Source organism: Bos indicus x Bos taurus, chromosome 1, assembly GCF_003369695.1.
Source record: "Bos indicus x Bos taurus breed Angus x Brahman F1 hybrid chromosome 1, Bos_hybrid_MaternalHap_v2.0, whole genome shotgun sequence".
Classification (NCBI taxonomy): domain Eukaryota; kingdom Metazoa; phylum Chordata; class Mammalia; order Artiodactyla; family Bovidae; genus Bos; species Bos indicus x Bos taurus.
This window is the reverse complement of record NC_040076.1, coordinates 138,209,656-138,237,218: the sequence shown is the minus strand read 5'-3', so window position 1 is coordinate 138,237,218 and position 27,563 is coordinate 138,209,656. Positions and strand designations below refer to the sequence as shown.

General features: G+C 43.0%; 2 protein-coding genes across 19 annotated transcripts in view; one reads left to right on the top strand and one right to left on the bottom strand.

Moving 5' to 3' along the window:
* Nucleotides 1–1,288: 1,288 nt before the first annotated feature.
* Nucleotides 1,289–24,975, bottom strand: ASTE1 (asteroid homolog 1). 6 transcript variants are annotated; one of them, XR_003511803.1, is made up of 8 exons: nucleotides 24,352–24,901; nucleotides 23,682–23,853; nucleotides 22,215–23,537; nucleotides 15,031–15,241; nucleotides 12,820–13,009; nucleotides 2,095–2,158; nucleotides 1,636–1,874; nucleotides 1,289–1,489 (listed from the first exon to the last, which is right to left on the bottom strand). XR_003511803.1 is itself a non-coding variant. In XM_027546261.1 (7 exons), exons 3-6 carry the CDS (start codon nucleotides 23,523–23,525, stop codon nucleotides 2,107–2,109), a joined length of 1,764 nt encoding a protein of 587 aa, XP_027402062.1. In that variant the 5' UTR covers nucleotides 23,526–23,537; nucleotides 23,682–23,853; nucleotides 24,352–24,901; the 3' UTR covers nucleotides 1,289–1,874; nucleotides 2,095–2,106. The 6 variants fall into 6 exon arrangements, 5 of the variants coding, with proteins under 5 accessions (XP_027402062.1, XP_027402045.1, XP_027402027.1 ...); XM_027546261.1 differs by having other exon boundaries at nucleotides 1,289–1,874; XM_027546244.1 differs by lacking the exons at nucleotides 1,289–1,489; nucleotides 1,636–1,874; nucleotides 2,095–2,158; nucleotides 24,352–24,901 and adding exons at nucleotides 7,743–10,202; nucleotides 24,908–24,975.
* A 26-nt stretch (nucleotides 24,976–25,001) lies between these two features.
* The window catches only part of NEK11 (NIMA related kinase 11), a 273,343-nt gene continuing 270,781 nt past the window's right edge, over nucleotides 25,002–27,563 (top strand). For 2 of the 13 annotated variants that reach the window (XM_027546366.1, XM_027546279.1), the window contains exon 1: nucleotides 25,004–25,181. The gene's annotated coding sequence lies outside the window, so the exon portion shown is untranslated. Of the gene's footprint in view, nucleotides 25,182–26,063; nucleotides 26,213–27,563 lie in introns of all 13 variants that reach the window. The other 11 variants (XM_027546376.1, XM_027546352.1, XM_027546343.1 and 8 more) reach the window with 10 other exon arrangements.

Genomic DNA, 27,563 nt, shown 5'->3' with positions numbered 1-27,563 from the left:
ATAACAGATTTGATTTAGGTCATACCTGAATGGTTTAGTGGTTTCCCCTACTTTCTTCAATTAAGTCTGCATTTGGCAATAAGCAGTTCATGATCTGAGCCACAGTCAGCTCCTGTTCTTGTTTTTGCTGACTATGTAGAGCTTCTCCATCTTTGGCTGGAAAGAATATAATGAGTCTGATTTCGGTGTTCACCATCTGGTGATGTCCATGTGTAGAGTCTTCTCTTGCGTTGTTGGAAGAGGGTGTTTGCTATGACCAGTGCATTCTCTTGGCAAAACTCTATTAGCCTTTGCCCTGCTTCATTCCATATTCCAAGGCCAAATTTGCCTGTTACTCCAGGTGTTTCTTGACTTCGACTTTTGCATTCCAGTCCCCTATAATGAAAAGGACATCTTTTTTGGGTGTTAGTTCTAAAAGGTCTTGTAGGTCTTCATAGAACAGTTCATCTTCAGCTTCTTCAGTGTTACTGATTGGGGCATGGATTTGGATTACTGTGATATTGAATGGTTTGCCTTGGAAACAAACAGAGATCATTCTGTCGTTTTTGAGATTACATCCAAGTACTGCATTTCAGACTTGTTGACCACGATGGCCACTCCATTTCTTCTAAGGAATTCCTGCTCATAGTAGTAGATAATAATGGTCATCTGAGTTAAATTCACCCGTTCCAGTCCATTTTAGTTTGCTGATTCCTAGAATGTTGACATTCACTCTTGCCATCTCTTGTTTGACCACTTCCAATTTGCCTTGATTCATGGACCTAACATTCCAGGTTCCTATGCAATATTGTGCTTTACAGCATCGGATCTTGCTTCTATCACCAGTCACATCCACAACTGGGTATTGTTTTTGCTTTGGCTCCATCCCTTCATTCTTTCTGAAGTTATTCTTCACTGATCTCCAGTAGCATATTGGGCACCTATCGACCTGGGGAGTTCCTATTTCAGTATCCTATCATTTTGCGTTTTCATACTGCTCATGGGGTTCTCAAGGCAAGAATACTGAAGTGGTTTGCCATTCCCTTCTCCAATGGACCACATTCTGTCAGACCTCTCCACCATGACCCGGCTGTCTTGGGTGGCCCCACATGGCATAGCTTAGTTTCACTGAATTAGACAAGGCTGTGTCCATGTGATTAGATTGACTAGTTTTCTTTGATTATGGTTTGAGTTTGTCTGCTCTCTGATGCCCTCTAGCTACACCTACTGTCTTACTTGGGTTTCTTTTACCTTGGACATGGGGTATCTCTTCACGGCTGCTCCAGCAAAGTGCAGCCGCTGCTCCTTACCTTGGACGAGGGGTATCTCCTCACTGCCACCCCTCCTGATCTTGGACGTGGGGTTGCTCCTCTCGGCTGCCGCCCCAGATTGATGAATTTTAGGTAGTTATAAATGAGTGTGTCTTCATGGTCCTTTATCATATTCATCCATATAGTTGCATAATATGACTGCGTTGGAATTTATAACCATCTTTCTTCAGGGAGTAGGTCTAGATAGATAGCCCATGAATTAGAGGTGTTAAAAATTAAGAGAAACTGTTTAATATTTTCCTAACTCACCCACATAGGGCTGTTAATTTAATCTAGGGGATGACAGACCATTGCCCACAAATTTTATTCACACACAAGTACTCACATTCACTTCCATATTGTTTACCACTGCATTCATGTTGGTCTTTCATAGAAGGTTGCCTCTGATGCAGCTGTTCACAAAGAGCAGAATAAGGCCTCTGCAGTGTGTTCAGTGGACCAGAAAGGAGGGGGCATCAATCTTCTCTATCCTCCAGTTTCTCAACAAGGTATTCTGTCTGAAATGGATGCAGCTGATACCAGATTTGCTGTCAGTGACTCCTGGGTCTCCACCAAGGTTCCTGTCTGCGGAAAAAGTCAGAGACTCAGTCTGTTCTCAGAACATCATCAACAGGAAGGACACGGCAGCTGTTACTGGTCCAGCTCATCACCAAGGCTCCCTCTTACAATGGGCTGGGGTGTTCTGTTCTGTTCTGTTGTCCCATCTGACTTATGCTTTTCAACACACACACGGCCTCCTTCCCCCCCACCCTCTCCCCCCGCCCACACACACAACCCCACTCACCTGCTCCTCTGTTTACCTGTCCTCACCCCCTTGGATGGACTTCCTTCTTGTCAGTTGCTTCTTCCTAACACAAACACAAAAACAGGCATCATTGTTTGAGCAGGCTGAAGTATATTATCCAAAATATACTATCAGTCCAGTCTTACACAGACTGGACTGTGTAACATATTTGCATATATGTTACAACAAAACCAACATATTTGCACAATAGATTTCTACAGTAAAGTTATGACAGGATTCCTTCGTGAATTCCCCTTGGCTATTCGACTTACCAAAAACAGCTTTGCAAAATGATTTATGATGATCATAATAGGGTGTGTTTTAAAAAAAACTTGCATAAATGTGGGAGCTTACAGAGCTATAGTGCTTTGATTGGGAACTCGGATTTGTGAATGTCACCATTCCCAGGTTTCAGTACCAAAGGCCCCCTGCCCACCATTTTTGCCTCTTATTTTCCTCAGTTTTGGGGGGGTAGACAAGGGACTGTCAGAAGCTTGCTTTCTTAATGGCGTCCTTCCTAGAATCTTAACTATTACAGACAGTTCTCTGATTATAATAGTTGTTGTTCAGTTACCCAGTCATGTCCGACTCTTTCCGACCCCATGGACTGCAGCATGTCAGGCATCCCTGTCTTTCACCATCTCCCAGAGCTTGCCCAAACTCTTGCCCGTTGGGTCCGTGATGCCATTCAGCCATCTCATCCTTTGATGGCCTCTTCTTCTGCCCTCAATCTTTCCCATCATCAGGGACTTTTCCAGTGAGTTTTCTGTTCATATCAGATGACCAAAATACTGGAGCTTCAGCATCAGTCCTTCCAGTGAATATTCAGTCTTGATCTCTCTTAATATTGACTGGTTTGATCTTGCTGTCCAAGGGACTCTTGGGAGTCTTCTCTGGCACCACAATTCGAAGGCATCAGTTCTTTGGCGTTCTGCCTTCTTTATGATCCAGGTCTCACAACCATACGTGACCTCTGGGAAGACCATAGCCTTGACTATACAGACCTTTGTTGGCAGAGTAACGTGTTTGCTTTTCAACATAATGCCTAGGTTTGTCATCGCTTTCTTGCCAAGAAGTGATCATCTTCTGATTTCATGGCTGCAGTCATCACCATCCACAGTGATTCTGAAGCCCAAGAAAAGGAAATCTGTCACTACTTCTACGTTTTCCCCTTTTTGCCATGCAGTAATAGGGCCGGATGCCATGATCTTAGTTTTTTAATATTTAGTCTTAAGCCAGTTCTTTTCATTCTCCTCCTTCACTCTCATCAGGAGGCTCTTTCGTTCCTCTTGCTTTCCCATTAGACTGTATCATCTGTGTATCTGAGGTTGTTGATGTTTCTCTCACCTATCTTGATTCCAGTTTGTAGCTCATCCAGCCCAGGATTTCTCATGATGTGTTCAGCATATAGGTTAAACAAACAGGGTGACAGCAGACACCCTGTTTGTACCCTTTTCTCGATCTTGAACCAATCGGTTGATCCACAGGGGGTTCTCACTTGCTTCTTGACCTGCACATAGGTTTGTCACGAGATAGGTAAGATGATCTGGTATTCCCATCTCTTTAAGAGCGTTCCAGAGTTTGTCATGATCTACACAGACAAAGGCTTTAGCGTAGTCAATGAAACAGATGGATTTTTCTGAAATTTCCTTGCTTTTTCTACAATCCAGCAAATGTTGACAATTTGATGTCTAATTCCTCTTTCTTTTTTAAAGGATTACAATAGTACAATATACTTATTGGAGATATTTGTAAACAGAGAAGGAGGAAAACACTTCATGATAACACTCAAAGACTTTAATTTAGGCTTCTCTCTACTTAAGCACGTAAAAGCTATGTTTAACTTAACATATCTACCAGGGTGTCCCTGGTGCCTCCGTGGTAAAGAATCCACCTACTAATGCTGGAGACAGAGATTCAATCCCTGGGTTGGGAACATCCCCTGGGGAAGGAAATGGCATCCCCCTCCAGAATTCTTGCCTGGTAAATCCCATGGACAGAGGAGCCTGGTGGGTTACAGTCCTTGGGGTTGCAAAAGAGTTGGATATGACTTAGGGACTAAAAAACAGCAACAGTCCACAACAGAACCCCCAGTTCCCTCATTTTCAACTACACCCCATCGTATAGAAATACTGAATGACAGCTGAATAGGAAATCTGAAAATAAGGTTTTTTTTTTTTTAATGAAAACATAAAAATGCTGTGTTGTTGTGGCAGTTTCAACAGTGATTTATAGCTGTTCTCATTGGTATGTTTATTAACTCCATTTTTTAGAGTAATACTAATATGTATTTACTCAAAGGTTTCTATAGCAGAGCAAGTTGACTTTTAAGAAGTACATTAATCCACCTATTTTGAAATAGAGCTCATCACTCTGCATCCATGACAGAATGCATTGAGACACTGCAGAGTAGACTTGTTTTTCCTGTCCACATCCTTTGCTTTATTCCATTGTTACAAGAACACAAATAAGCCAGACACAGGAAGATGGGGAAGGGGGTGATGTCTGGATACACATACAGCAGTTTTTCAAGAAGAGCAAGCACTTCAGTTAATCCTCCAAAAAGCCCTAATTATATACATCAACATGCCTGAAAAGTTTCCCCAATCTTGTATGCTAGCTCATGTGATGGTTATGTTTCAGTCTTAACAAATTATCAAAAATCCAGCATTGATACATTTTTATTGTTTAATTTTGTTTTTTGCAAAAACATTCCTAGGTATTCCTTGATCCTGATGATAGTGTGTTATATTGTACATAGAAATCTCCAAGTATCTCCTAAAGTGATAATGGGAAAATTTCTTAAAATATGTACAATTTAGGTTTTTTAATAAAAACTTTAGCTATATTAACCAAATACCTAAAATGTTATCTATACTAGTTAGGAATACGTGACTGCATGTGGGGGAATTCCCTGGTGGTCCAGTGGTTAGGCCTTGGCACTTTCACTGGTGTTGCCCGAATTCAGTCTTGGGGAACTAAGATCCCACATTGTGAGGCCAAAAAAAAAAAAGTGATTGAATGTGCATATGTAACATATGGAATTTCTCTCCCTGAACACCAAATCCAGTGAAACTAGCTGGAACAATTCTCCATGTTTTACCTCTTCATTTCTTTCGCCCATTTTAACAGACTGGTACACTGCCTGGGGGCAGTCCATGCCTTTGAAATTTAAAATGCTCTTCCTCAGCAGGAAGTTCTCATCTAAGAATTATTATAGCTGGATGGGCTTGAATTATACTATTATTCAGACCTGGAAAGAAATGCTAAAGCAACGTATCCTGTATGGCTCAGAAAGCTGTTGCTACAAGTGGAGAGCCATCTTTTTAATAGACATCTCTCCAAAATAAAGATTATTTCATTTTAAATTGGTACAAGTACAGAATCATTTCTAGCTGCCCTGACTGAAATGCACCAGAGATAAATACTGAGTACTCCATTAACACCACACTAAGAATCCAGGCTCACTGTGTTTGGAGTCAGATACTAGTGAGAGTTTGTCCTTTCACAGAAGTGGAATTATTTCTCCTGGTCTTGCGAGTGACTGCTTGCTGGGTGCTGCTGGGTTTGTGGTGTGCAAACCAGCCAGATGGCATGTGCTAGACAGCAGTGTTCCGTGAACTCTGGAAGCCTCACTATGTGGGAGACTGGTCTCCTTAGGGTTATGGGATAGGGTCAGGATATAACCCTTGCAGCTGCAGGAAAAGGTAACACTTGCTCCTAATTTTCTCTTGTCTCTAAACACATCCTGAAGTCTCAAATTGGGTTTAAAAACACTACAGAAAATTCCTTGATAACAAGAAAAAAGGACAGAAGCAGCAAAATGCTCACACAGGGCCTGTTCCTTCTGGTCTTTATTCATTGTTTCCTGGAGTTGAGCTTGGCTGCTGCTTCGCACTCTCCCAGCACTTCTTCACTTTCCAGTGTGGCTTCAGCCTGGCAGCTCTGCTGCTGCTGCTAAGTCACTTCAGTTGTGTCCGACTCTGTGTGACCCCAGAGACGGCAGCCCACCAGGCTCCCCTGTCCCTGGGATTCTCCAGGCAAGAACACTGGAGTGGGCTGCTATTTCCTTCTCCAGTGCATGAAAGTGAAAGTGAAGTCACTCAGTTGTGTCCAACTCCTAGCGACCCCATGGACTACAGCCTACCAGGCTCCTCCGTCCATGGGATTTGCCAGGCAAGAGTACTGGAGTGGGGTGCCATTGCCTTCTCTGGCAGCTCTGCTAAAGCTGCGCTAATGTTCTCACATTCTTGCCCTTCTCAACTCGGCCGTATTTAACAATGTTGACCTGCTTTGCCTCTGCAAGAGTCTGCCATGAGCTCTGGCAGCCACTGGTTTCTCAATGCCGTATGTTTCTGCCCAGCACCCTCATTTCTCCCAGAGCCCTTGCTTTGCTCTTAGCTCTCAGGTGTGGATTTAATAATAGCTGTCACTTGTGGCATGTTTTAGAGCCACTTGTGCTAACTAAAAGTACACATCATTTTATCCCTTGGACAACAATGTGAACTATTCTGATTCCAGTTTTACAGATAGGGTGTGTGTGTATGCTCAGTCGTGTCCAACTGTTTGCAGCCCCAGGAACTGTAGCCATCAGGCTCCTCTGTCTATGGAATTTTCCAGGCTACAATACTGGAGTGGGTTGCCATTTCCTACTCCAGCAGATAGGGTAACTGAGGCATAGTCATTGGTTCATTTATTTTATGCACAAAGGAGGAAAAGATAATTGTAAGATCTTCCTAGCTTCTAAAACTAATTGGTTTGAGTTAGAAATTCAAATATGAAATTAATTTGAATTCCTTTGTCATAATTATTAAGAAAAAACTGGAAATAGAACTGCCTTATGATCCAGCAATCCCACTGCTGGGCATACACACTGAGGAAACCAGAAGGGAAAGAGACACGTGTACCCCAATGTTCATCGCAGCACTGTTTATAATAGCCAGGTCATGGAAGCAACCTAGATGCCCATCAGCAGATGAATGGATAAGAAAGCTGTGGTACATATACACAATGGAGTATTACTCAGCCATTAAAAAGAATACATTTGAATCAGTTCTAATGAGGTGGATGAAACTGGAAGCTATTATACAGAGTGAAGTAAGCCAGAAAGAAAAACACCAATACAGTATACTAACGCATATATATGGAATTTAGAAAGATGGTAACAATAACCCTGTGTACGAGACAGCAAAAGAGACACTGATGTATGGAACAGTCTTATGGACTCTGTGGGAGAGGGAGAGGGTGGGGAGATTTGGGAGAACGGCATTGAAACATGTATAATATCATGTATGAAACGAGTCGCCAGTCCAGGTTCGATGCACAATACTGGATGCTTGGGGCTGGTGCACTGGGACAACCCAGAGGGAGGGTATGGGGAGGGAGGAGGGAGGAGGGTTCAGGATGGGGAGCACAGGTATACCTGTGGCGGATTCATTTTGATGTTTGGCAAAACTAATACAATATTGTAAAGTTTAAAAATAAAAGAAAAAAAAAAGAATAAATTAGTGTGAAGACAAAAAAAAAAAAGGCCTTTAAATTTATATTTAAAGGATATATATATTCAACTTCCCATGTCCAGGTATCTCAAAAAGGACTTGTAAAAATAAAAGTTTAATCACAGCTAAACAGAGAACAACATCACATTATAGTGTTTTTCTCTCTCCAGCTTTATTCCTAAAATTTATTGATCTTAGCTGTCCAAAGTTCCTTTTTATTACTTAAATTGCTAATTGAAGACTTAACATCCCCAAAGACTCAAGTGAAATTTCAGTATCTAGAACTGAATCAGAAAGAGCAAGGTCTAAAGACTTGATTAAAAAACATAGGAAACAGGTTTTCCAAGTGGAGTATGTGACGTTCTACATATGCTCCCATCCCCACCTGTACTTCCTCCGAATCACATCTCTCTCTCTCAGCCAAGCTCAAAAGCCACGTCTGAGAATCCTCAGGTTTCGCCTCCTTGTCTTCATGGCCGATCTCTCCTGATTGTAGCCTTCAGTCTGTACTTTGCCATTTTGCATCTGATGAACTGCATCATAAAATGTTCTCATTATTTCACTGTCTCACCTCCCCTTGCAGCTTACACAAGTATGACTTTGGGGGTCAGGTACTATGTCATATTTCTTTGGTAAACCCCCTCAGATGTATTGTGGAGCACTTGTGACCTCTTGCTTAATGAACACAGGAGAAGATACATACCAGAGTAGGTAACTTTCCTGAATTCTCACAGTAAGAGTTAATGGACATTATTAGATTTTAACTTTACTGCAAGGCTAGATAGTTTCAAGTGAATGGCCCTAATTCCAACAGTGAAAGAAAGGAACCTGTTTTCTTACGTCTGCTGAAAGAAGGAAGGCTCCTTCGATTGAAAAATTCCTGTTAATGCAAGAAAAAGGTAAATGATACAGTTCAATTTTGAATTGTAGCCCTACACAATTAAATTATGTAGCCTTACACTCTTCAGTTTGGTGCCTATCAAATCAGTACACTTGCCAAAGCAGAACTGGGAAAGAATGGTTTTTCATGCAAGGTTGGTGTTTTAAAAAGCAGCACAATATTGTAAAGCACTTATCCTCTAATTAAACATTTTTTTTAAAAAGCAGTGTTGATGATAAGCCAGGAAATAGGACACTGCTACTAATATAATTTCTCCACTGGCCCCCCGCTCCAAGAATCAAGGAAGAGAATTTTGATATGACAAAGATCTTATATGCTTGCATAACTCAATGAAACTATGAGCCATACTGTGTAGGGCCACCCAAGACGGATAGGTCATAGTGGAGAGTTCTGACAAAACGTGGTCCACTGGAGGAGGGAATGGCAACCCACTCCAGTATTCTTGCCATGAGAACCCCATGAACAGTACAAAAGTAACTTAAGATAGGCCTGCTCAAAAAACAGCTGAAACCACATTTAGCTGCTGATGGAATATAGCAATGAGACAGTAAAGACAGCAGAACGCCATTTGCATGAATACATAAAAAATGAAGGTTGGCGTATACTCTCAGATCTTGCCCAAATATATTCGTTCCACTTGCTTTTCTATTTTCAGTTCTTTATTTAGAACTGGCCATGTCTTCACCGTTCTGTAGGTGTTTCTAATGTTGGTAGCCTCTAGTGTGTTCCAGAGCAGTGCCTTTCAAAGTCTTGACTGCAGTCCACAGTAAGAAGCTGCACAATCCATGATATGTGTATCTGATAATTCCATTTAAAAATGCTGGCTATGACATCAAATTACTTGCACATCTCACCACCAGGATGCTGTTTCTTCTATTGTTGGGACAATTAACAGTTTCAATTTCTGTTCTAAAAGTGCTCATCAGCCCTGCCATGGGCTCTTGTCAAAGTACTTAAGAGTCTCATTTTCTGTCTGGCTGCTTCTATCTTCCAGGGCCTAGACCTTTCCTAATGAAGGAGGAAGAAGATACAGATGTAAAAAAGTTGTTTTAAATGATGATAAGTCAGCTTCAGCTTATAGGAAGTAACTGACATAGGACTTCTGTTCTTTTTGAAAAAACATAGCTTAGACTGAGTTGCTGCAATTTGAAGACTAGACTATTATTAACTTACTGAAGTGATATGTGGCAAGTACAAACATGTTTTCACATATGTTTAAGAAATACAAAAAGTTTACTTAAATCACTATCAAAAGCAGAATACAAAATACTTTGCAATTCAAAGTAGTGCAGTGTTTATCCTCTCACAGATTAATTCTAAAGAAAAAACTATCATTTCAAGGGAGGTAACACAAATTCTTGATAAGAATTATAAACTGAGTTTATTTGAGCTCTGGGGCCTCCTCGTTCTCCAAGGTCTCCACCATCAACAGCTCAAACGGATTGCTTCCTTCATGCCAACTCCTGGCGTTCAGGGTGGTTCCCACTCTGTTCTCTGACCAGCTGATACCTGATTTCTTCTGCTTTCTTCTTTTTGAATTTAATTTACCCTTTGGTAGGAATAGTTCAGCAGGGGCACAGGATCTTGTGGCACTGAACAGATGTTCGTAGAGTTGCTGGGCCTCAGGACACAAGCGCAGGAGGCTCTCCACCGAGGCCGATGTCAGTAGTTGTCGGCACAGACCATGCACCAGGCTGCCACTGTACAGTCTGCTCAGGGAAGAGGAGAGGGTATCATTACAGTCGAGGCTCCTGCGCTGGGACAGCTGTCACTAACGTGGCTTCAACAGATGCATCAAATACTGAGAACACTGCTTCTATAAAATCATTATTACTTACTCAAGGATAATCTGTTTCTTGAAAGAAGGAACTGAATTGTTACAAAGATTACTTCTTGGCTGGTAATACTTAGAACTTTTTATCTACAAAGTAAATGATGGGTGCTTGCTGGTTCTGCAACTGGCCCCAATTTGAGCAGGCCTCTTAACACTTCAAAGAAAAGGAGTTAAAATGCCTCTGATTAAACACACAGGTAGGCTGTTGAATACAAGAAAATTTAATTTCATCATTTGTGAGGTCATTGGTTCACTTGGATTAAAAACTCCACAAATACAAGCTGAGATGAACTGGAAGCCACAGATTTAATATTAATATATAACTTACTGCCAAGGTTGATTGGTACCTTAGCAACTGATGGAGAACCACCATTTATTTAGTATACATCATGACTTAAAGAGCCTTTGATGCTGAGATGCAGGAACAACTCTCCTGCTGAAATCACTATTAAGGGAACTGTTTCTGCTGTTTTGTTTTAAATAGATCTGTGGTCACTAGAGAGGATCCAGTCAAGGATGGCCAAAATTATTAAAGGAAAGGAATAAAGAATCCATAGGTCAAAGGGCAATTAATCTTATTTGGTAGAAAGTTCCAGGGTGTATTAATGTAATAGGGGCCTGGCTGGGTTAGCAGGTTTGTGTGGCCACCTGCGATTGCTGGGGGTCTGTGGGGGCAGCTGAGGCCCAGGTGCTGTCAAGCTGGCAGGCCTGATGGGCTGACATGCTGGCAGCAAGAGCTTCAGGCACTGCACTCATGAAACGGGAGAGGCAGGCACCCGGCCCTCAGCACAGGAGAGGTAGCCAGGTGGTTAGAGGTCCTACTCTGTCAACAGTCAGGGTCACACAGGGGTGCCAGGACAATGTGGGGACAGGCTGATCGCGGTGTTCTCCGAGTCCCAGGCTAAGGACTGGCTGGACAGGGTCTGGGGACCCGGTCCTGAGTGCACTGGCAGCTGAGATCTGCCTTGAGCCAGGCCTGGGTGCGAGGACCGACTGGGTGCTGGACGAGTGCTCCTGGGCAGGGGACTGGCCCACATGAGGACCCTCTGCTCTTAGCCAGAGCCTGGACCTCAGAGGATGAAAGTCAAGCCTTGGGACTTTGAACAAGTAAAATGAGGGGTAACATCGCTTTGCTTAAGGAATTAGGTGTTAAAAGCCGCAAGGAAGCAAGGAAACAGAATTTAATGCCTCTCCTTCCCTTTCTCAAAACAGAGAATAACAACTGTTTTGTTACAAGTGTACAGGAATATCAGGACCTGACCAAGAACAAAGGATCTGACATCAAGAAGTTTGCAACAACTAACCATGCCCTCCCTTACTTTTCCTATAAAAGGGCTTTGCTGAAAGCTTTTGGGGTAATTTTCGGTTTTTAAGGCACAAGCCACCCATCTCCTTGCATGGCCCTGCAATAAACCCTTCTCTGCTCCAAATTGCAATATTCTGGTGGTGTTTGGCCTCACTGAGTGTCCGGCACTTACCTTCAGTAACATTAACAACAGTATTTACTGCTAGGAAGCTTTGAACTTGAAACATTTCAAGTCATACCAGTACACATGAAATGCCTCCATATAAAACTAATTTATTCAATAAATATGTGAGTACTTTACTGAATGCGAGGCTCTGGGGCTACAGCAAACAAGTCCTTAGCCCTCCCAGGGCTTATAATCAAGTGCAGAGATATATGTAACTGCAAGTCTATTTTCTAACCATCTCCCTTTTATCTTTCTCACTCACTCCCTCAAATATACAAATCACTCAGATGGCCACTCTGTTGATCCTACCACCCTTTTCACTGGCCCACACCCTACTGCTAGCCTTTCCTTACACATTTTACACTCCACAGCCAAACATTAACTCACGTCCTAGCATGCAGGCTGTCTCTCCCTTCATATTTGTCTGGCAAAACAAAAGCCCCAGACAAACAAAAAATCAACATAAGCATCTAATAGTCACATCACTAAAAACTCTGTGACAACAGACTTTTTAGATGTTTTGCTCACTACACCCTAGCACAGAGTAAATATTTACCATCTGAATGAATGAATGAATAATAATATGCCAAGTGGTAAGAAATGCAAGTACAAAGACACAGAAGAGCAGCAGGACTACAGAGGCTAGAAGTAGAGAATATTTCAGTAAGATCATCAGAAAAAGCCTTCATACTGTGATATCTGAAAGAAATGAGGGGAAGAGTTATACTCTATCAACAACTGCCTCTTACCTTTAAGGAACTGATTTTTTTTTTGTAATTTGGAAAGCTTTAAAAAAAAATCATGGAAACTTTCTTCGGAAATATGGAAATAATTTAATATTTTTTAAACTCAGCATTATAGTTCTTCAGGTCTAACAATTATTAGACCTGAATTATTAGACTTGAACAATTCAAGACCAATTATACTAAATTTGGTTTCGTTAAAAAACCTTCTTTGCTTTAAATGTAAATAGAACTTTGACCTGCGGCCACCTGAACCGGCTTCCTGGTAGTTACTTACCGAGTTAGGTCTGGCTCCGGAAGAGGCGTGGACAGCAGTTGGTTGAGATACAGCCCCATCTGCAGGCAACACTGCCACTGACAGAAGACGTGAGCGGTGTCCAGGTCCAGCCGTGTGCCCGGAGGTGCCTTCACTCTCTGCAGCTCTGCATACAGCGTCTCAGCTCCACCGCCCCGCACAGCTTTCTCCTCTAGATAAGAGACACAGCCAAAGGGCAGTATTTCCAAAAACACTGTATCATCTTGTAGTATTTTTCCATATATAAAACTTCACATTCCATAAAGAAAAAAACTAGTTTAAATAACCAAAATGCTTTTCTTTTCTGGCTCTTAGCTATTTTCATGTCAGTGTAAAAGCCTTTCGACATATAAACTGAAATATTTATACTGAGATGCCTTTTTAGTGACAACCTAAGTTTATTCAACCCCAAATTCTTTACTTTTCCTTAGAATAATATCTCTTCCTCTGATCTACTACCTGACCTTAAACACATCTGCATTTGAACTCTCCAAACCCTAAATCTGTCTCTGAAAAATACCAATTACTATGAAAAATTCCATTCTCTTTACTATTCTCTTTTGCTAAATTTCCTCAAAGAACAGTCGTGTGTTCAAAACACGCTTTAACTTCTGTTTTATGGGGAAAAAACAAAAGCAAGACTCTCAGAAAATCTGGCAAGTCATCCACCTGCTCAGTGTTGAAGGAAAAGCAGCAACCACCCCAGGAGACCTGCCTGTACCCAGGTCCACATGCAGCCTGCCTTCCAGACCAACTTGGAAGGAAGGAAAAGGAGGCCCACCTTTTACCAATGAGCGAGCACCAAGGCACTGAGACTGCCTGGGTGGGGGTGGGGGTCCACATTCCTAAAAGAAAACAAACAGACCCTTGACATGCCCCTTCTTTTGGACTCAGGTAAAAACCTAATAGGCTGGTGCTCTGACAATCTTCTTAAACTATGTTTATATTCAGTGAGGGGAAACACCCTAATTTCTGTCCTAATTGGTAGCAGGCTGGAACTTACTTGCTTACAATAGTCTCTTCTGACAGAGGCTCTCACACTCTGGGGTGTCCTGGAGTCTCTGTTGGCTCATTGTTTCATGAACTTAATTTAAGCAGCAAATGTCAGAGTAGCGCTGTCCAGAACTTCCTGCAATGATGGGAATGTTGTCCAGTACAGCAGCCTCTAGCCATTTGTGGCTCCGGGGCATTTGAAATGTGAGTTCATTGAGAAGCTGAATGTTCAACTTTAAACAGCCACATGTGGCTCACAGCTATCATGTTAGATAGTGCTGTTCTAGAGTGTGACAACTGTTATACATGTTGGATAAAGCTCATAATCCTGTACAAAGGGTAATTTCATTAGAGGACTGACAGGCTCCAATGCTTCAATATTTTATTTCACCTGGTGTTTAAATGAAGATGCTGCTGCGTCGCTTCAGTCGTGTCCGACTCTGTGCGACCCCATAGACGGCAGCCCACCAGGCTTCCCATCCCTGGGATTCTCCAGGCAAGAACACTGGAGTGGGTTGCCATTTCCTTCTCCAATGCATGAACGTGAAAAGTGAAAGTGAAGTCGCTCAGTTGTGTCCGACTCTTAGCGTCCCCATGGACTGCAGCCTTCCAGGCTCCTCCATCCATGGGATTTTCCAGGCAAGAGTACTGGAGTGGGGTGCCATTGCCTTCTCCGAAATGAAGATGAGAGTACCTCAAAGTGTATTTCTCTAATAGAAAGAGAAATCACTATTTCTACCATCATTAACTTACATACTAACAGAAACTTGCAGTGGAGAAAACAAAAAACAGCAGCACAAGCATTCACATTTACTGTTATTGTAGGTGTTCAGAAGTTCCACTAATGGGCAATTGGACGTAAGTCTCCAGGGCAGATGCTGCTGCTGCACTGAAGAGAGGGACAGGGAACACAGAGAAAAAAATGCACATGAAAATCGTGCTTTCAAGACTCAGCCTCAGGTGCCGTGGGGCAGGTGCGTGAGACAGCATCAGCACATCTTCACCGCTGTGCCCTTGGGGTCAGGGCACACGTGGTGCTCAGAAACATTGATCAAGGAATCAGAGCTGTCTGGGTGCCCCACTTCTAAGTTCTGATACAACTGATGGAAGTAAATAATCTGGGAACTTTTGTTTGTTTCAACTGTTGATTACATGCACGTAGCTCATGAAGACATACTCCTGGAACATGCAGGCACCTACCAGGGCTGCTGGCCATGGCACGCAAGGGCCCCAGCAGCATCCCCAGCAGCAGGGCCTGGAGGTGATGCAGCTTCAGCGTGGCCTCTGCGTGCTGTACCCAGTAGCAGCTGACAGCGACAGGCAACTTCAGCGCGGCAGGGACTGGGTCCAGGAGGCTCTGTTTCACCTTCAGCGTTTCTAACAGAAGCATCTGCCGGCTAGCCAAGGAGAGCTGGAAATACACACCAGACATTCTGCAAGTTACTTTGGGGAATGTCTTTTTTTTTTTTCTAGTATGAAGACACTTTCATGCAAATGAAACCAGGTCAGTTTTTTATCTTTCTGTGGAAAAAAATGAGCCCCACTTAGAACATTTAGAACCTTCGTGAGGGCTGGCATAAGTTTGGTGACCGGCTGGACGTGCTGTGGTCCTTTTTTGCATCAGTCCGTGCCCTGGTCCACAACCCGTGTGGGCTGCTGGTTATCCTCAGTGTGCCTCTCACCCGGGAAGCTAGTGAAAACAATCCTCAGGCCCCATCCCTTAAAACTGATTCAGTAAATCTGAGGGGAGCCCAGAAATCTGCATTTTAACACTTCTGCTTTAAGAAACAAAGATCTACATTCAACCCTACCCTTCCTGCCAGTGACTGTGCCGGCCCCGGCCTCCATGAGGGCATCACTGACCACCTCCAGAAGGCAGACTGGGACAACATGCACCCTCTGCAGCATCCCACACAGCCTCTGTTTGTCTGGGTCCTGACTCAAATGTATGTCTTACTGTTTTCTTTCACAAGGGAATTGCCCCAGGATGGCCACTTCTAGTGGCGGGTATATTCCAGGGGAACAGGAATATTTACGGACTGCCTGCATCGTGCTAGTAACTCACCACACCAACTTTTACTCCAGGTTTCACATAAAGAAAGTAATAAGCTATGAGAGCTTCAGGCTCTGGTTGAAATAATTTTAACTTAATGAATATCTTTTCTTCTTTCTTTTCGATTTTTATTCTTTTTTAATTGAAGAATAGTTTTCTTAAGATTTAAGAAACATAAGGGACAGGTCACAGAGTTTCACAGAAAAGGAAATTAGGTCTATTAGAAGAGCACCTCAGGGTGACTTCACCATCAAACTCTGAGAGGAAAAATAATAGTTTGTATTTGTGGTGTCTGCACAAAGCCAGAAAAGACTTCCTTCTTAATTTTCTGGAAAGATGAGACTGCCTGGCACATTTCTCGGCATGTAACGCCTCGCAACAGCTGAAAATGGAGCTGTGACCTTGAAGTAAAACACATTGTAACTGACAACACAGTTTCACTGTCAATGTATGACAGCTTTTAATACAATGATTTATAGGTACTGGTTTTAATAACCAGATACTCTGATGAACTTTTTAAAATTAGAAATACACAAAGTGGTTTACAGCAGTCACCCACCCCTTTGGGAAGTAGCATTAATTACTTAAATTTAAATATATTCCTCATAATCTCCTAAGCTGATAAAAGGACATACCAAGCAAAGCTAAGAAAACACATGAATTCTTTTCTGACATAATGCTTAAATTATTGAATTCTCTAGCCAAGTTACAACTTTTATAAACCAAGCAGAGTCTGGCCTTTGACTTCAGACAGGTTCTCCCTTCACTAACTCTGCAGCCGTGAGCAAGTTTCTGAGCTTTTCTACAGTCAGGTCTGATCATCTGTATAATGGACACTAGTATGAGTTACACAAGATGTTTCGTAAGACTCACTCATCCATGTTCCCTTCCCAAAGGGGAACTGCTCTGCTCACAGCCCTTAAATCTAGTGAGGGTTCATCCCACTTTGACAAATCTGCAGAAGAAGCTGCCACAGAGGCAGAGGAGAGAGGCTGGTCTTGGCACACTGCCTTACTCTCCAAGAACGACCCCTTCCATCTCTCCTTACGGATAGCCTCTTGAGGGTTCACTTGAATGGTGCTCTGTCCACCGCAAGTAACACAGTGAAAATGGAAACTCTATCCTATGTGGTTACTGTGGGAACTAAATAAGAGATTATAAAGTTTCTATTACAAGAGCTGGCACAGAGCAGATGAAGTATTATTATTTTTTAAACTAAAAAAAAAATATTTATTTGGCTGCATCGAGTCTCAGCTGTGGCATGCAGGCTTAACTGCAGCATGTGGAATCTTCCCAGACCATAGATCAAACCTGCATCCCTTGCACTGCAAGGCGGATTGCCTACCACTGGGCCACCAGGTAAATCCCAGGTGAAGTACTATTGCCACATCATGTTAAGCAAACGAAATAAACACATACTATCACAAAGTTTCCATATGTGAACTTCACATCTCTGGAATCACATCTGCACCGATACCCTTTAGAATTACCGTGGGCTAATCAGAGCTAACAGCATGAATTAGAATACAGAATTGACTGTGCCAATGGAAACCCAAATGACATCTGCAGATACAACTAAGATCTCACCTCACTTTGAATACAGGTACATACTTGTCACCTCCACTGAGCCAGGAGTATTATCACACTGTACTCATTATCTCAACTTGATTTTCAGGCAGGAAAAGTGTCCCAACCCCTGTGTCATACCATACACACACACAAATATCAGTTCCAGATAGATTTCAGATCTAAATGTGAAAGGCAAAAATTTTTTTCATGACTTTGGAGCAGGCAATAAGTAGGTTACAGAAGTGATAGGCATAAATAATGAAATTTTAGAGTGTATTAAGAACTTCTGTTCATGAAAACATACTTGAGTGAAAAGACAATCCACAGCATACTCCCCACAATGCATGTTATTTGATAAAGGACCTGTATATAGGAATAAACCAAAAAACAGGAATATGGGAAAAGACTGAATAGAAGCTTAACAGAATATGCACATGGCCAATGAACACATGAAAAGGTGTTCAAATAAAGTCATCAGAGAAATGCAAATTAAGACCCATCAAATTGGCTAAAATGATGGCAACCATAATAGCTAAAATGTTTTAAAAGGATAGAAGACACCAAGTAAGGGTAACGGTGTAGTCAGAGGAATGCCCATAAACTGCTGTGGGAATATTTACTGGTGAAACCACTGTACAAGAGCACTCGGCAGTCTCCTAGGAGGAATGTATGTGTGTCTTATGTCCCAGCTACTACTCTCCTAGTTGACGTATAACCAGGAATGGAGTAGCTGGGACATATGACAACGTGCAACTGTCACGTTCTGTTGAAATGTGACCATATGTTTACTAAATGCTGTACACTCAGATGTTCATAGCACTATTCCTAACAGCCTAAACTGCAAACTGCCCAAATGCCCATCAGCTATTTAAAAAAAAAACAGCTGGAAAAATCAATTGTGGCATATTCCCTCAATGTAAAAATACACAGCAATGAGAAATGAATGATCTGCAACTACACACAGTGATATGAATGAATCTCATTAATCTCATGAACATCATGTTGAATAAGACAGATGATTTATAAAGTGTAAAAAGTAACTATTCAGTGTTGTTAGAGATGAAGACAATGATCACAAGAGGTGAGGGAGAGAGTGACTGCAGCCACACGGGGCAAGCAGGGGTGCTGATAATGAGTCTTTACCCGGGTTCTCCTTATGTGCAACTGTCAAGCTGGTCAGAACTCATCAAGGTATAAATTATCTGTGCACTCTGCTATGTGGACACACGCAGGGAAGGATGAAGGGCAAAGCGGCAAAGGAAATATTTAGGGCTGATGGATGCACTCATTAGCTTAACTGTAGGATGGATTCACGGATGTAAATGTACATCGAAACTCATCAGAGTATGCACACTTAAAACAGACATTTCATTGTACATCAGTTACTTCTCAATAAAGCCATAGATTAAAAAAAAAAAAAAAGGCCTCCAACATTGCACCATTTATGTTGTGAGTAGAAATGTAATTTCAGCAACACATCCTTTAGAATGTTGCTGTTGGAGGATAGAGGGAATGAGAAGGCATCTTGAGACTGAAAAATGAGGCATGTGGCTCCATATAATCAATGGATTGGTTTATTATCAGGTAACTCACTCAGGGTGGGATCAGGATCTGGTGGACAACAATCGATCAGAAGCATTTGCAGGGGCCATTGGGACAATTTATAGTTAACCTGGGGGTGGGTGCTTGGAAACAGGGTATACATTCCTAAGTCAAAATTCGTGAATGGGTAACTGGTCTCATGGACATAGTCAGACTGCTTCAGAAAAGATTTCCATTGTTTGTGACTAGCAGAGCATAGAGGCCACAGGATCCTAATGATTATTAAAAAGTCTCTATTAACCATAGAGCCCTTATGACAGAGGAGTGACTGATGGCCCTCAAGTACACTCCTGGGAAGGGTCAGCAGAAGAACAGGAAGAGCTATAAGGATTCAGGACACCATCAGTCATGCTAACAGCCACACTTATTTTTTATTGGTATGGGTAAAGTTTTAATAAATCCCTGTTTGGAATCTGACCTATGCTCAGCTCTAGTCAGTTGTGCTACTTAACATGATAAGAATGTCTCTCATGTAGACTTAAATGATAAATGAATTATACACACCAGATGTGAATGTCCAATCTTGGGCTTCCCTGAGCATGGTGACTTGTAATCAGGCATGTCCCTTGCAGGGACCTCAGAAGTTATGTATGTGGAATTGTTACAAGAAAGATTAGATCCTGTGGGGAAGCAGACCAATGGGACTTTTTCCTTCTTTAACTGAGACATAATTCCCATGTCATAAAATTCACCCCTTTAAAATGGTTTTAGTTTATTCGCGCCATGCCATGCATTCAAAGAGGAGAGTGAAAAAGTTGGCTTTAAAACTCAACATTCAGAAAACTAAGATCATGGCATCTGGTCCCATCACTTCATGGCAAATAGATGGGGAAACAGTGGAAACAGTGACAGACTTTATTTTTTGGGGCTCCAAAATCACTGCAGATGGTGACTACAGCCATGAAATTAAAAGACGCTTGCTCCTTGGAAGAAAAGCTATGACCAACCTAGATAGCATATTAAAAAGCAGAGACATTACTTAGCCAACAAAGATCCGTCTAATAAAGGCTATGGTTTTTCCAGTGGTCATGAATGGATGTGAAAATTGGACCGTAAAGAAAGCTGAGCGCTGAAGAATTGATGCTTTTGAACTGTGGTGTTGGGAGAAGACTCTTGAGAGTCCCTTGGGCTGCAAGGAGATCCAACCAGTCAATCCTAAAGGAAATCAATCCTGAATATTCATTGGAAGGACTGATGCTGAAGCTGAAACTCCAATCCTTTGGCCACCTGATGTGAAGAACTGACTCACTTGAAAAGACCCTGATGCTGGGAAAGATTGAAGGTGGGAGGAGAAGGGAACAACAGAGGATGAGATGATTGGATGGCATCACTGGCTCAATGGACATGAGTTTGATTAAACTCCGGGAGCTGGTGATGGACAGGGAGGCCTGGCGTGCTGCAGTCCATGGAGTCGCAAAGTCGGACATGACTGAGTGACTGAATTGAACTGAACGAATGCCTGTGCTGTGCCATGCCATGCTAACTCACTTCAGTCATGTCTGACTCTTTGTGACTCTATGGACATAGCCTGCCAGGCTCCTCTGTCCATGGGATTGTCCAAGCAAGAATACTGGAGTGGGTTGCCATGCCCTCCTCCAGGGACTCTTCCTGACCCAGGGATCGAATCTGGGTCTCTTAAGCCTTTTGCACTGGCAGATGGGTTCTTTACCACTAGAAATAAGCACGTGCAACCATCACTAATTCCTGAACATTTCATCACCCCAGAAAGAAAACTTTTCCTATTAGCAGTCATTCCTCATTGCCAAGAAGGCTCCTGGACCTACTGATGTGAATCCTATTCATCCTGCCTGAGCTGTTACCAATGGGGAGGCTAAAAGGGCTAGTTCCTGGTCACCTGTGTAGACATTCTGGGATGAATGATTTTTGGTTGAAGATGCTGTTCTGCCAAATATATGATGTTCAGCAACATACTTGGCCTCTCCTAACTAGATGGCAGTAGCAACAGGCCTCTTCCCCAAGTACTACCAATCAAGTGTCCCCTGACATCGCCAAGTGTCCCCTGGGGGCAAAATCACCTGCCATGGAGAATCAATGGTATATAATCTTGGGAGGACTCCAGCTCCTGATTCAGCATCCAGGGATGCTGTCCTGAGGTCCTATATCCTGGAGCTGATGGGCACTTGGAGTGGCCTGGGAGACTCCTGAGTCTGAATACTGAGTTGGATCTAATGAGCTTAGTTGCTCAGTCATGTCTGACTCTGTGCGACCCCATGGACTGTAGCCAGCCAGGCTTCTCTGTCCATGGGGTTCTCCAGGCAAGAATACTGGAGTGGGTGGCCATTCCCTTCTCCATGGGATTTTCCCAACCCAAAATCAAACCCACATCTCCTGCATTGTAGGCAGATTCTTTACCCTCTGAGCCACCAGGGATCCAACCCCCACCCCTACCCCCACTCCCACAAATAAGTATTGCAATTGGAATTGTGATTTTATCTGCATTTAATTTGTAAATATAAGCAGCTTCATATCTATTTGTAGTTTTTAATATATATATGTAATATTACTAAAAAACAAAGTAAAGACTGGGATCCAAGAGACTTTTTTTTAACTTGAAAAGGGGGTTGGCCTGCTATTCAGGTTTAAGCAACAATGAGTTAGGTTAAAACTCATGTTTTCAGTATCAAACTAAGCAGATCATCCTGATGCCATAAACCTCAAGTCTAAAAAAAAGTTCTCATCAATAAACATGAAAAACTAGGCCCAAGCATCAGTATCAATTTTGTTAATTGCAATTCAGTGTAGTCTGAGATATTCGTTATGCCTTTGGTCAAGGCCTGAAGGCAAACTTTCCATTTTGTGCAGCTCAGAATTTTTTTCCCTTTCATTTTTAGTCACTAACTCCATTCTATTACTAGCTAGTTAACAACACACCAGTAGTAATAACCACAAAGATAACACATGCTACTGAAGTACAGTGGAAATGGTAAATTTGGCACTAAAGGATCTAGGTTTGAGGCCTAACATGGATAACTCACTGGCTGATGATTCACATACTTTACTTAGAGTTCTAGTTTTCTCAGCTACGAAATAGAGGCAATATAGCAACCGACCTCAGCTTGTTATATTGAGAGTTAATACACATGAATGCACTTTATAATCTGTAATTTACAGAAATTGCAGTGGTATTACAAACACTTACCTCAGTCAATTTGCTTAAGTCAGAATGATCCTTGGGTAGTTCTACTGCATTAACAATTGATGTTTTGATATTTTTATTAATCCTTTCTACTTCGCTGAAAGTTGGAGGCTGAGGAGGCAGTGCATCCCAGGCCACATTACGTACATGTGGAAGAGCATTCACGAGGAGCCCATAGATGACTTGCCGGATGGGCAGAGAGATTCTGTGGGCGTTTGGTCGCTGCATGTTTTCCACCTGTGTGTGGAGAATGGTCCGTCTCAGCACCAGAGCATCACTGATGAAAGGGGACAGTTGGCCCCTGGCTAAGGCCGCAAGCACCCATGGTGGTAAACCGGGATTCCAGGTGTCTGGGCAGGTGTAAGCACCATGCTGGAAGAAGTCCTGAAGCCTTCCCTGGGCCTGCACGTACTCCTCCATGGATCTGCACAGAAGTTCCTTCACGGTTCCTCGTCTCTTTTTGGGGAGATGGTTCAGAACGCTGTCTAATGCTTCAGTAGGGTCAGCGAAACGAGACAACCAATTTAGAAGTCCCAGCACTCGGTGATGTCTCCTACCCTTAGAATTGGCAGCCCCAAGAGGGAATCGTACTTTACTCAAGAACGTCTCCATGACAGGCAGATTAACGTGGTCATTTCCACAGAGCACCGCGAAAAGAGGCAGCAGCGTTTTGTTCATAATGCCAAAGTGACAGCACAGCGCATCGAGGAAAAAGCACTTGGCAGGGATGTAGCGGTCTCGTGTGCCCTTGATGGCGTTCACATTTCTCCACTGAAAGCCATTCAATGGGCAAAACCCACTTTTCAGATCAAAAATGCAAAAGTCACTATCAGATGATAAGACGGGGCAATTCCAGTGATTAGCAAGGGTCATAATGTCCCGATCTGCTTCCGAAAAGCACTGGACGAAACATACCTGCAGCTTGGTCAGAACCTGTATGAACACCTCTCGGATGAGTAAGGGGCACACATACCCACCCCCTCCAACAGAAAGGGAATGGGCCATCTGGATCTTCTCCCTAGCTCGATCCTTTAAAGTGTTAAGCTTCTTATCTGAAATGTCACATCCTCCATCTAAGACAACATATGGACAGATTTTACAAGCAAATAGTGATTCAAAGAATTTTTGTACAACATCTGTAAAAGAATCATAGTCCCCTCCATACCGCAGCTCCAAGTTTGAACTGAAGTAAAGCCGGTGGAAGAGGGCATAACCGTCAATGATAATTTTTGTGTCTCGCAACTTAACATCAGTGAAGAACTCATTACTATGATCTTCTACAAAACTCATTAGACCTCGGATACCCATGATCATCTGAAGAATTGCCTGTTTAAAACAAGAGAACACATTTTTAATTGATGTCACAGATGGGGAACAAAGTAACTGTTTTCAGCACCATCAAATGAACAGCAAAGGTTATGAAGAAATCTTTAAATAGAACACATTAGGTGTTAGCACCTTAGTTCTTACCTAGATTCTGAGCCAACACCACCTAGCTGAGTTCTTTTTCATTCTCTCTCGCTTTCCCCAAGTGTTACAAGGCACAAATTCAATGGTTTCGTGGAATCTGCTCTTTGGACATGGATAGAGGCTGCTGACGTACAGAACTTCTGCAGACTTTAATATTGAGATAGTCATCATCCTACAACACAGAATATTTGTTTTGTGGGGTCAAAGTAAAAAATCCTAAGCTATAAAAATGATAACCTCGATCACTTAATATATCAGAAAACATAGGCTTCAGTTAACTAGTGTTCAGGGTCCCTGATATGGATCCAGTTTTTCTATTTTGATAATCAGTGTTTGAGAATTTCTTTGAGGCCTTGGCTCTAGGGCCTGTCTTAATTAGCATAGTTCCAAGTTTCAAGCCGGGAGGAACTGAATTCTCCAGTTTCACTCTAACAAGGGACTCTTCTCATCTGTCTCTGCATATCTGCCAGATTACTGAACATATCCTTCCCCAACCAGCTAAGTTCCAGGATAAGAATTGCTAGTTTCTCCTTTGCCCTCAGGCTCCAATATGGCTCAGCAATGCACGGTTACTAATGCTGTGTTTATTTAAAACTGTGAGATTTTGTCAAACATGGATCCTTTCTTTTGCATTAGTTTTGATTTTTAAAGAAACTGTGTTAGAATTTACCTTGATTACAGAGTTTTTGGGCTTCCTCTTGCATTCAGTGCCCAACTCACTTCACCTCAATATTGGCCCTGTGTGTCTCAACACCTTACCCTGTAGGGTACCTACTTCTCTGCAAGTCTCTCTTCTAAAGCAAATGAAAGTAGAGACCACATCAACTCATCCCAGGCTAGTTACAGCATCTTGCAGAGTAGATGTTCAACAAATTAGTGCTGGATAGGAGGGCGCACAAAAGGTCTGCTCCAAGTCCTCAAACACGGGCCTTCACACCCTGTCCCCACGCCGGCAGCGGCCACCTGCTTGGTCCTTTGGGAGGACCCTCGGGACCACGGCGAGAACTGGAGGACCAAGCAACTGAGCCAGACCTCCCAAGCGGAATCGGAAGTCTCCGCGTTTGACGTCACGGAGACCCCGGTTACCGGAAGTCAGTGGCGCAGACTCCGCAGGGTGTGAGGGGTCCACAGGCCTCGCACGAGGTCATTCAGGAAGCACCCTCCGAATGGCTGCCTTTAAGCTAGGGTAGCAAGGCCGCAGGACGGGCCGCCTTTTCCCCGCCCACCTGGGTCTGCGCACACTTCCGCTTAAATGACCCTCTTAGGGGCCGCCTCCGCGACTTCCCGGTATGCCCCGCGCCTGCTTCCTGGCAACGGCGCCCAGCAGCCGCGCCCGACTTCCTGGTACGGCCCGCGCTGTCTCCTTGGCAACGGCCCCCGCAGTCTGGGTCTCTAGCTCGCGCGGCTTGGCAATCGAGTTGTGAGGCGGCGCCTCCGGACTCCGGGTTACTGGAGGGACCCTGGGAGTGCGCGACGCACCCTCGCCCTCCACCCGGAAAGGTACGGGGAGACTCCTCAGGGCGCGCGGGCGTTCCAGGAATGTGATGGTTTCAGGGCAGCCTCTCCGGGACTCCGAATCCGCGCCTCCTCGCTTCTATTGGCTCTTGACCTTCTGGACCTGCTCCAGCCCTGAGAGGATGCTCCTGCCTCCTCCGTTTGTGTTAAGCTGCTTTGAGAAAACGTAAATTTAAAAAATTTAAGGCAAGGAATTATTCGTTTGACCCTAGGGTTAAAGTTTCCCTTAAGGTTAGATCCCTACTTTAGAAGAATGTGGTGTCAGATCTGCTGCTTCTCCATTGTTGTTACTGAGCCGAGATTGATATAACTTACAGTTCCACCCACCAAGAGTCAATGTGCAGCTTTTAGACTCTTATCTCTCTTATCCCACCAAACACACTTTGGGTAGCAGCTGGTTTGCTGGGCATTTAGCTGCTCTGACAGAGTTTACTGAACACCTACTCTGTGCCAGTCGCCGAGGACACAGAAAGAAGGTGTGCTCCTTGTGCTCAGGTTCCTTCATAGCCTCTGTAATGTGGGGGCAAGGGGACACTGATCAGTTCTCAGATGGCTGTGCAGTCGCAAAGAGGAGACTGATGAAACCATCGGCCCACCGTGGGACTGGGGAGGGGGCGGCGGATTGTCACTGAGAGACTGGGCTGGAGGGAGCTTAGTCTGGAGTCCTGTAGCGCTGGCCGCATTGCTGAGACACTGCTGGGCTTAAATGCTCATTTACAAATGAGAGCTCCTGGGAAATTGGACTTCCTCAGAACTATTCTGACCTTCCCTAGGCCGGGACCTTTATCTCATCTCTCCAATAAGGAGGATTACTGAAAGGGTCTTTTCAGTTGAAAAGGTTATGAGTCCATGCACTTTTCTTAACAGCTTCATTTGGCCAGAAAGCATCACTTTTATGGGATCAAAAGCAAACAAAGATACATTGAGAGTCCTGTTCTCCAGTTGTTTTTTCATCAGTAGATTTCACTGATATTTTCTGTGATCTTGATAATCCCACGTTATATCGGGATTTCCAGGTATGGGCCCCAGCTCTGAAGTTCCAGTCCATTGTGTTTTAGTACTTCGTGATCACCTAGCCACTTAGGTGATTTGCCTTCTCCTTCCCTCCCTCTCTTCCTTCTTTGCTTCCTGCCTTCTTTTCATCCTTCGCTGGTTACTAGTTTTCCTTCTCACCGGCATTAGGAAAAACTTAACTGATTAATACATTATTTCATGAAAGGAAGTGGTGTAAATAGACATTTCCTTGTTTATGTTGGATTCCAAGGATGTTTGTAATTGGCCACCACCCCGATGAAGCCCGTTGTCCATATACCTCAAACTACACAGATAACATTTTGTTTTCTCATTATGCACAATCAGTTTTTGTTTTATAGCTTTGGCATTGATCTGACTCCAAGGACCAGTATTCAGTTTAAAATCATGCTTTCTTAGCAATTTAAAATGAAGCTCATTTTTCGTAATTATTAGAAAAACATTTTCCATTTTGATGAAATAAAAGTGATTTTACCATGCAAATACTCATATGAAACAGTCCTGCTTTTCATAATTCTGCTATGCATATATAATTTCTTGAGGAATTACAGCTTTACCTATAACAAATTTATATTCAGCTAATAAAAATACAATTTTAGATTTGAACTGCATTTGTGAAACTTGTTGTTTTCAATCCAGGGAGATTATTCTATCACAGTGTGTATAATAAAAAAACTTCAGAAACTGGATCAGAATTTGCTTGGGATGGGAAAAAATTCATTTCAAATCCATATCCCTCTTCACATCTATAAAAACAAATGCAAATATCCTGGTTTAAAATCTACAGGAAAAAAAATCAAACCAGCGTCATGCTAATTTCTGGTTTAATCCTAACTCACCATTTGTTCAGAGAATGCAATGGCAACCCACTCCAGTACTGTTGCCAGGAAAATCCCATGGACGGAGTAGCCTGGTAGGCTGCAGTCCATGGGGTCACGAAGGGTCGTACATGATTGAGCGACTTCACTTTCACTTTTCACTTTCATGCATTTGAGAAGGAAATGGCAACCCACTCCAGTGTTCTTGCCTGGAGAATCCCAGGGACGGGGGAGCCTGGTGGGCTGCCGTCTATGGGGTCGCACAGAGTCAGACACGACTGAAGCGACTTAGCAGCAGCAGCATCAGCAGCACCATTTGTTAGTCAAAGTAGACATAAGGGACTTCCCAGGTGGTCCAGTGGTTAAACCTTCTCCTTCCAACACAGTGGGTGCAGGTTTGATCCTTGCTGCAGTAGCTAAGATCCCACATGCCTTGTGCCAACAAACTGAAAACATAAACAGAAGTAATATTGTAACAAATTCAACAAAGACTTTAAAAATGGCCCATATTAAAAAA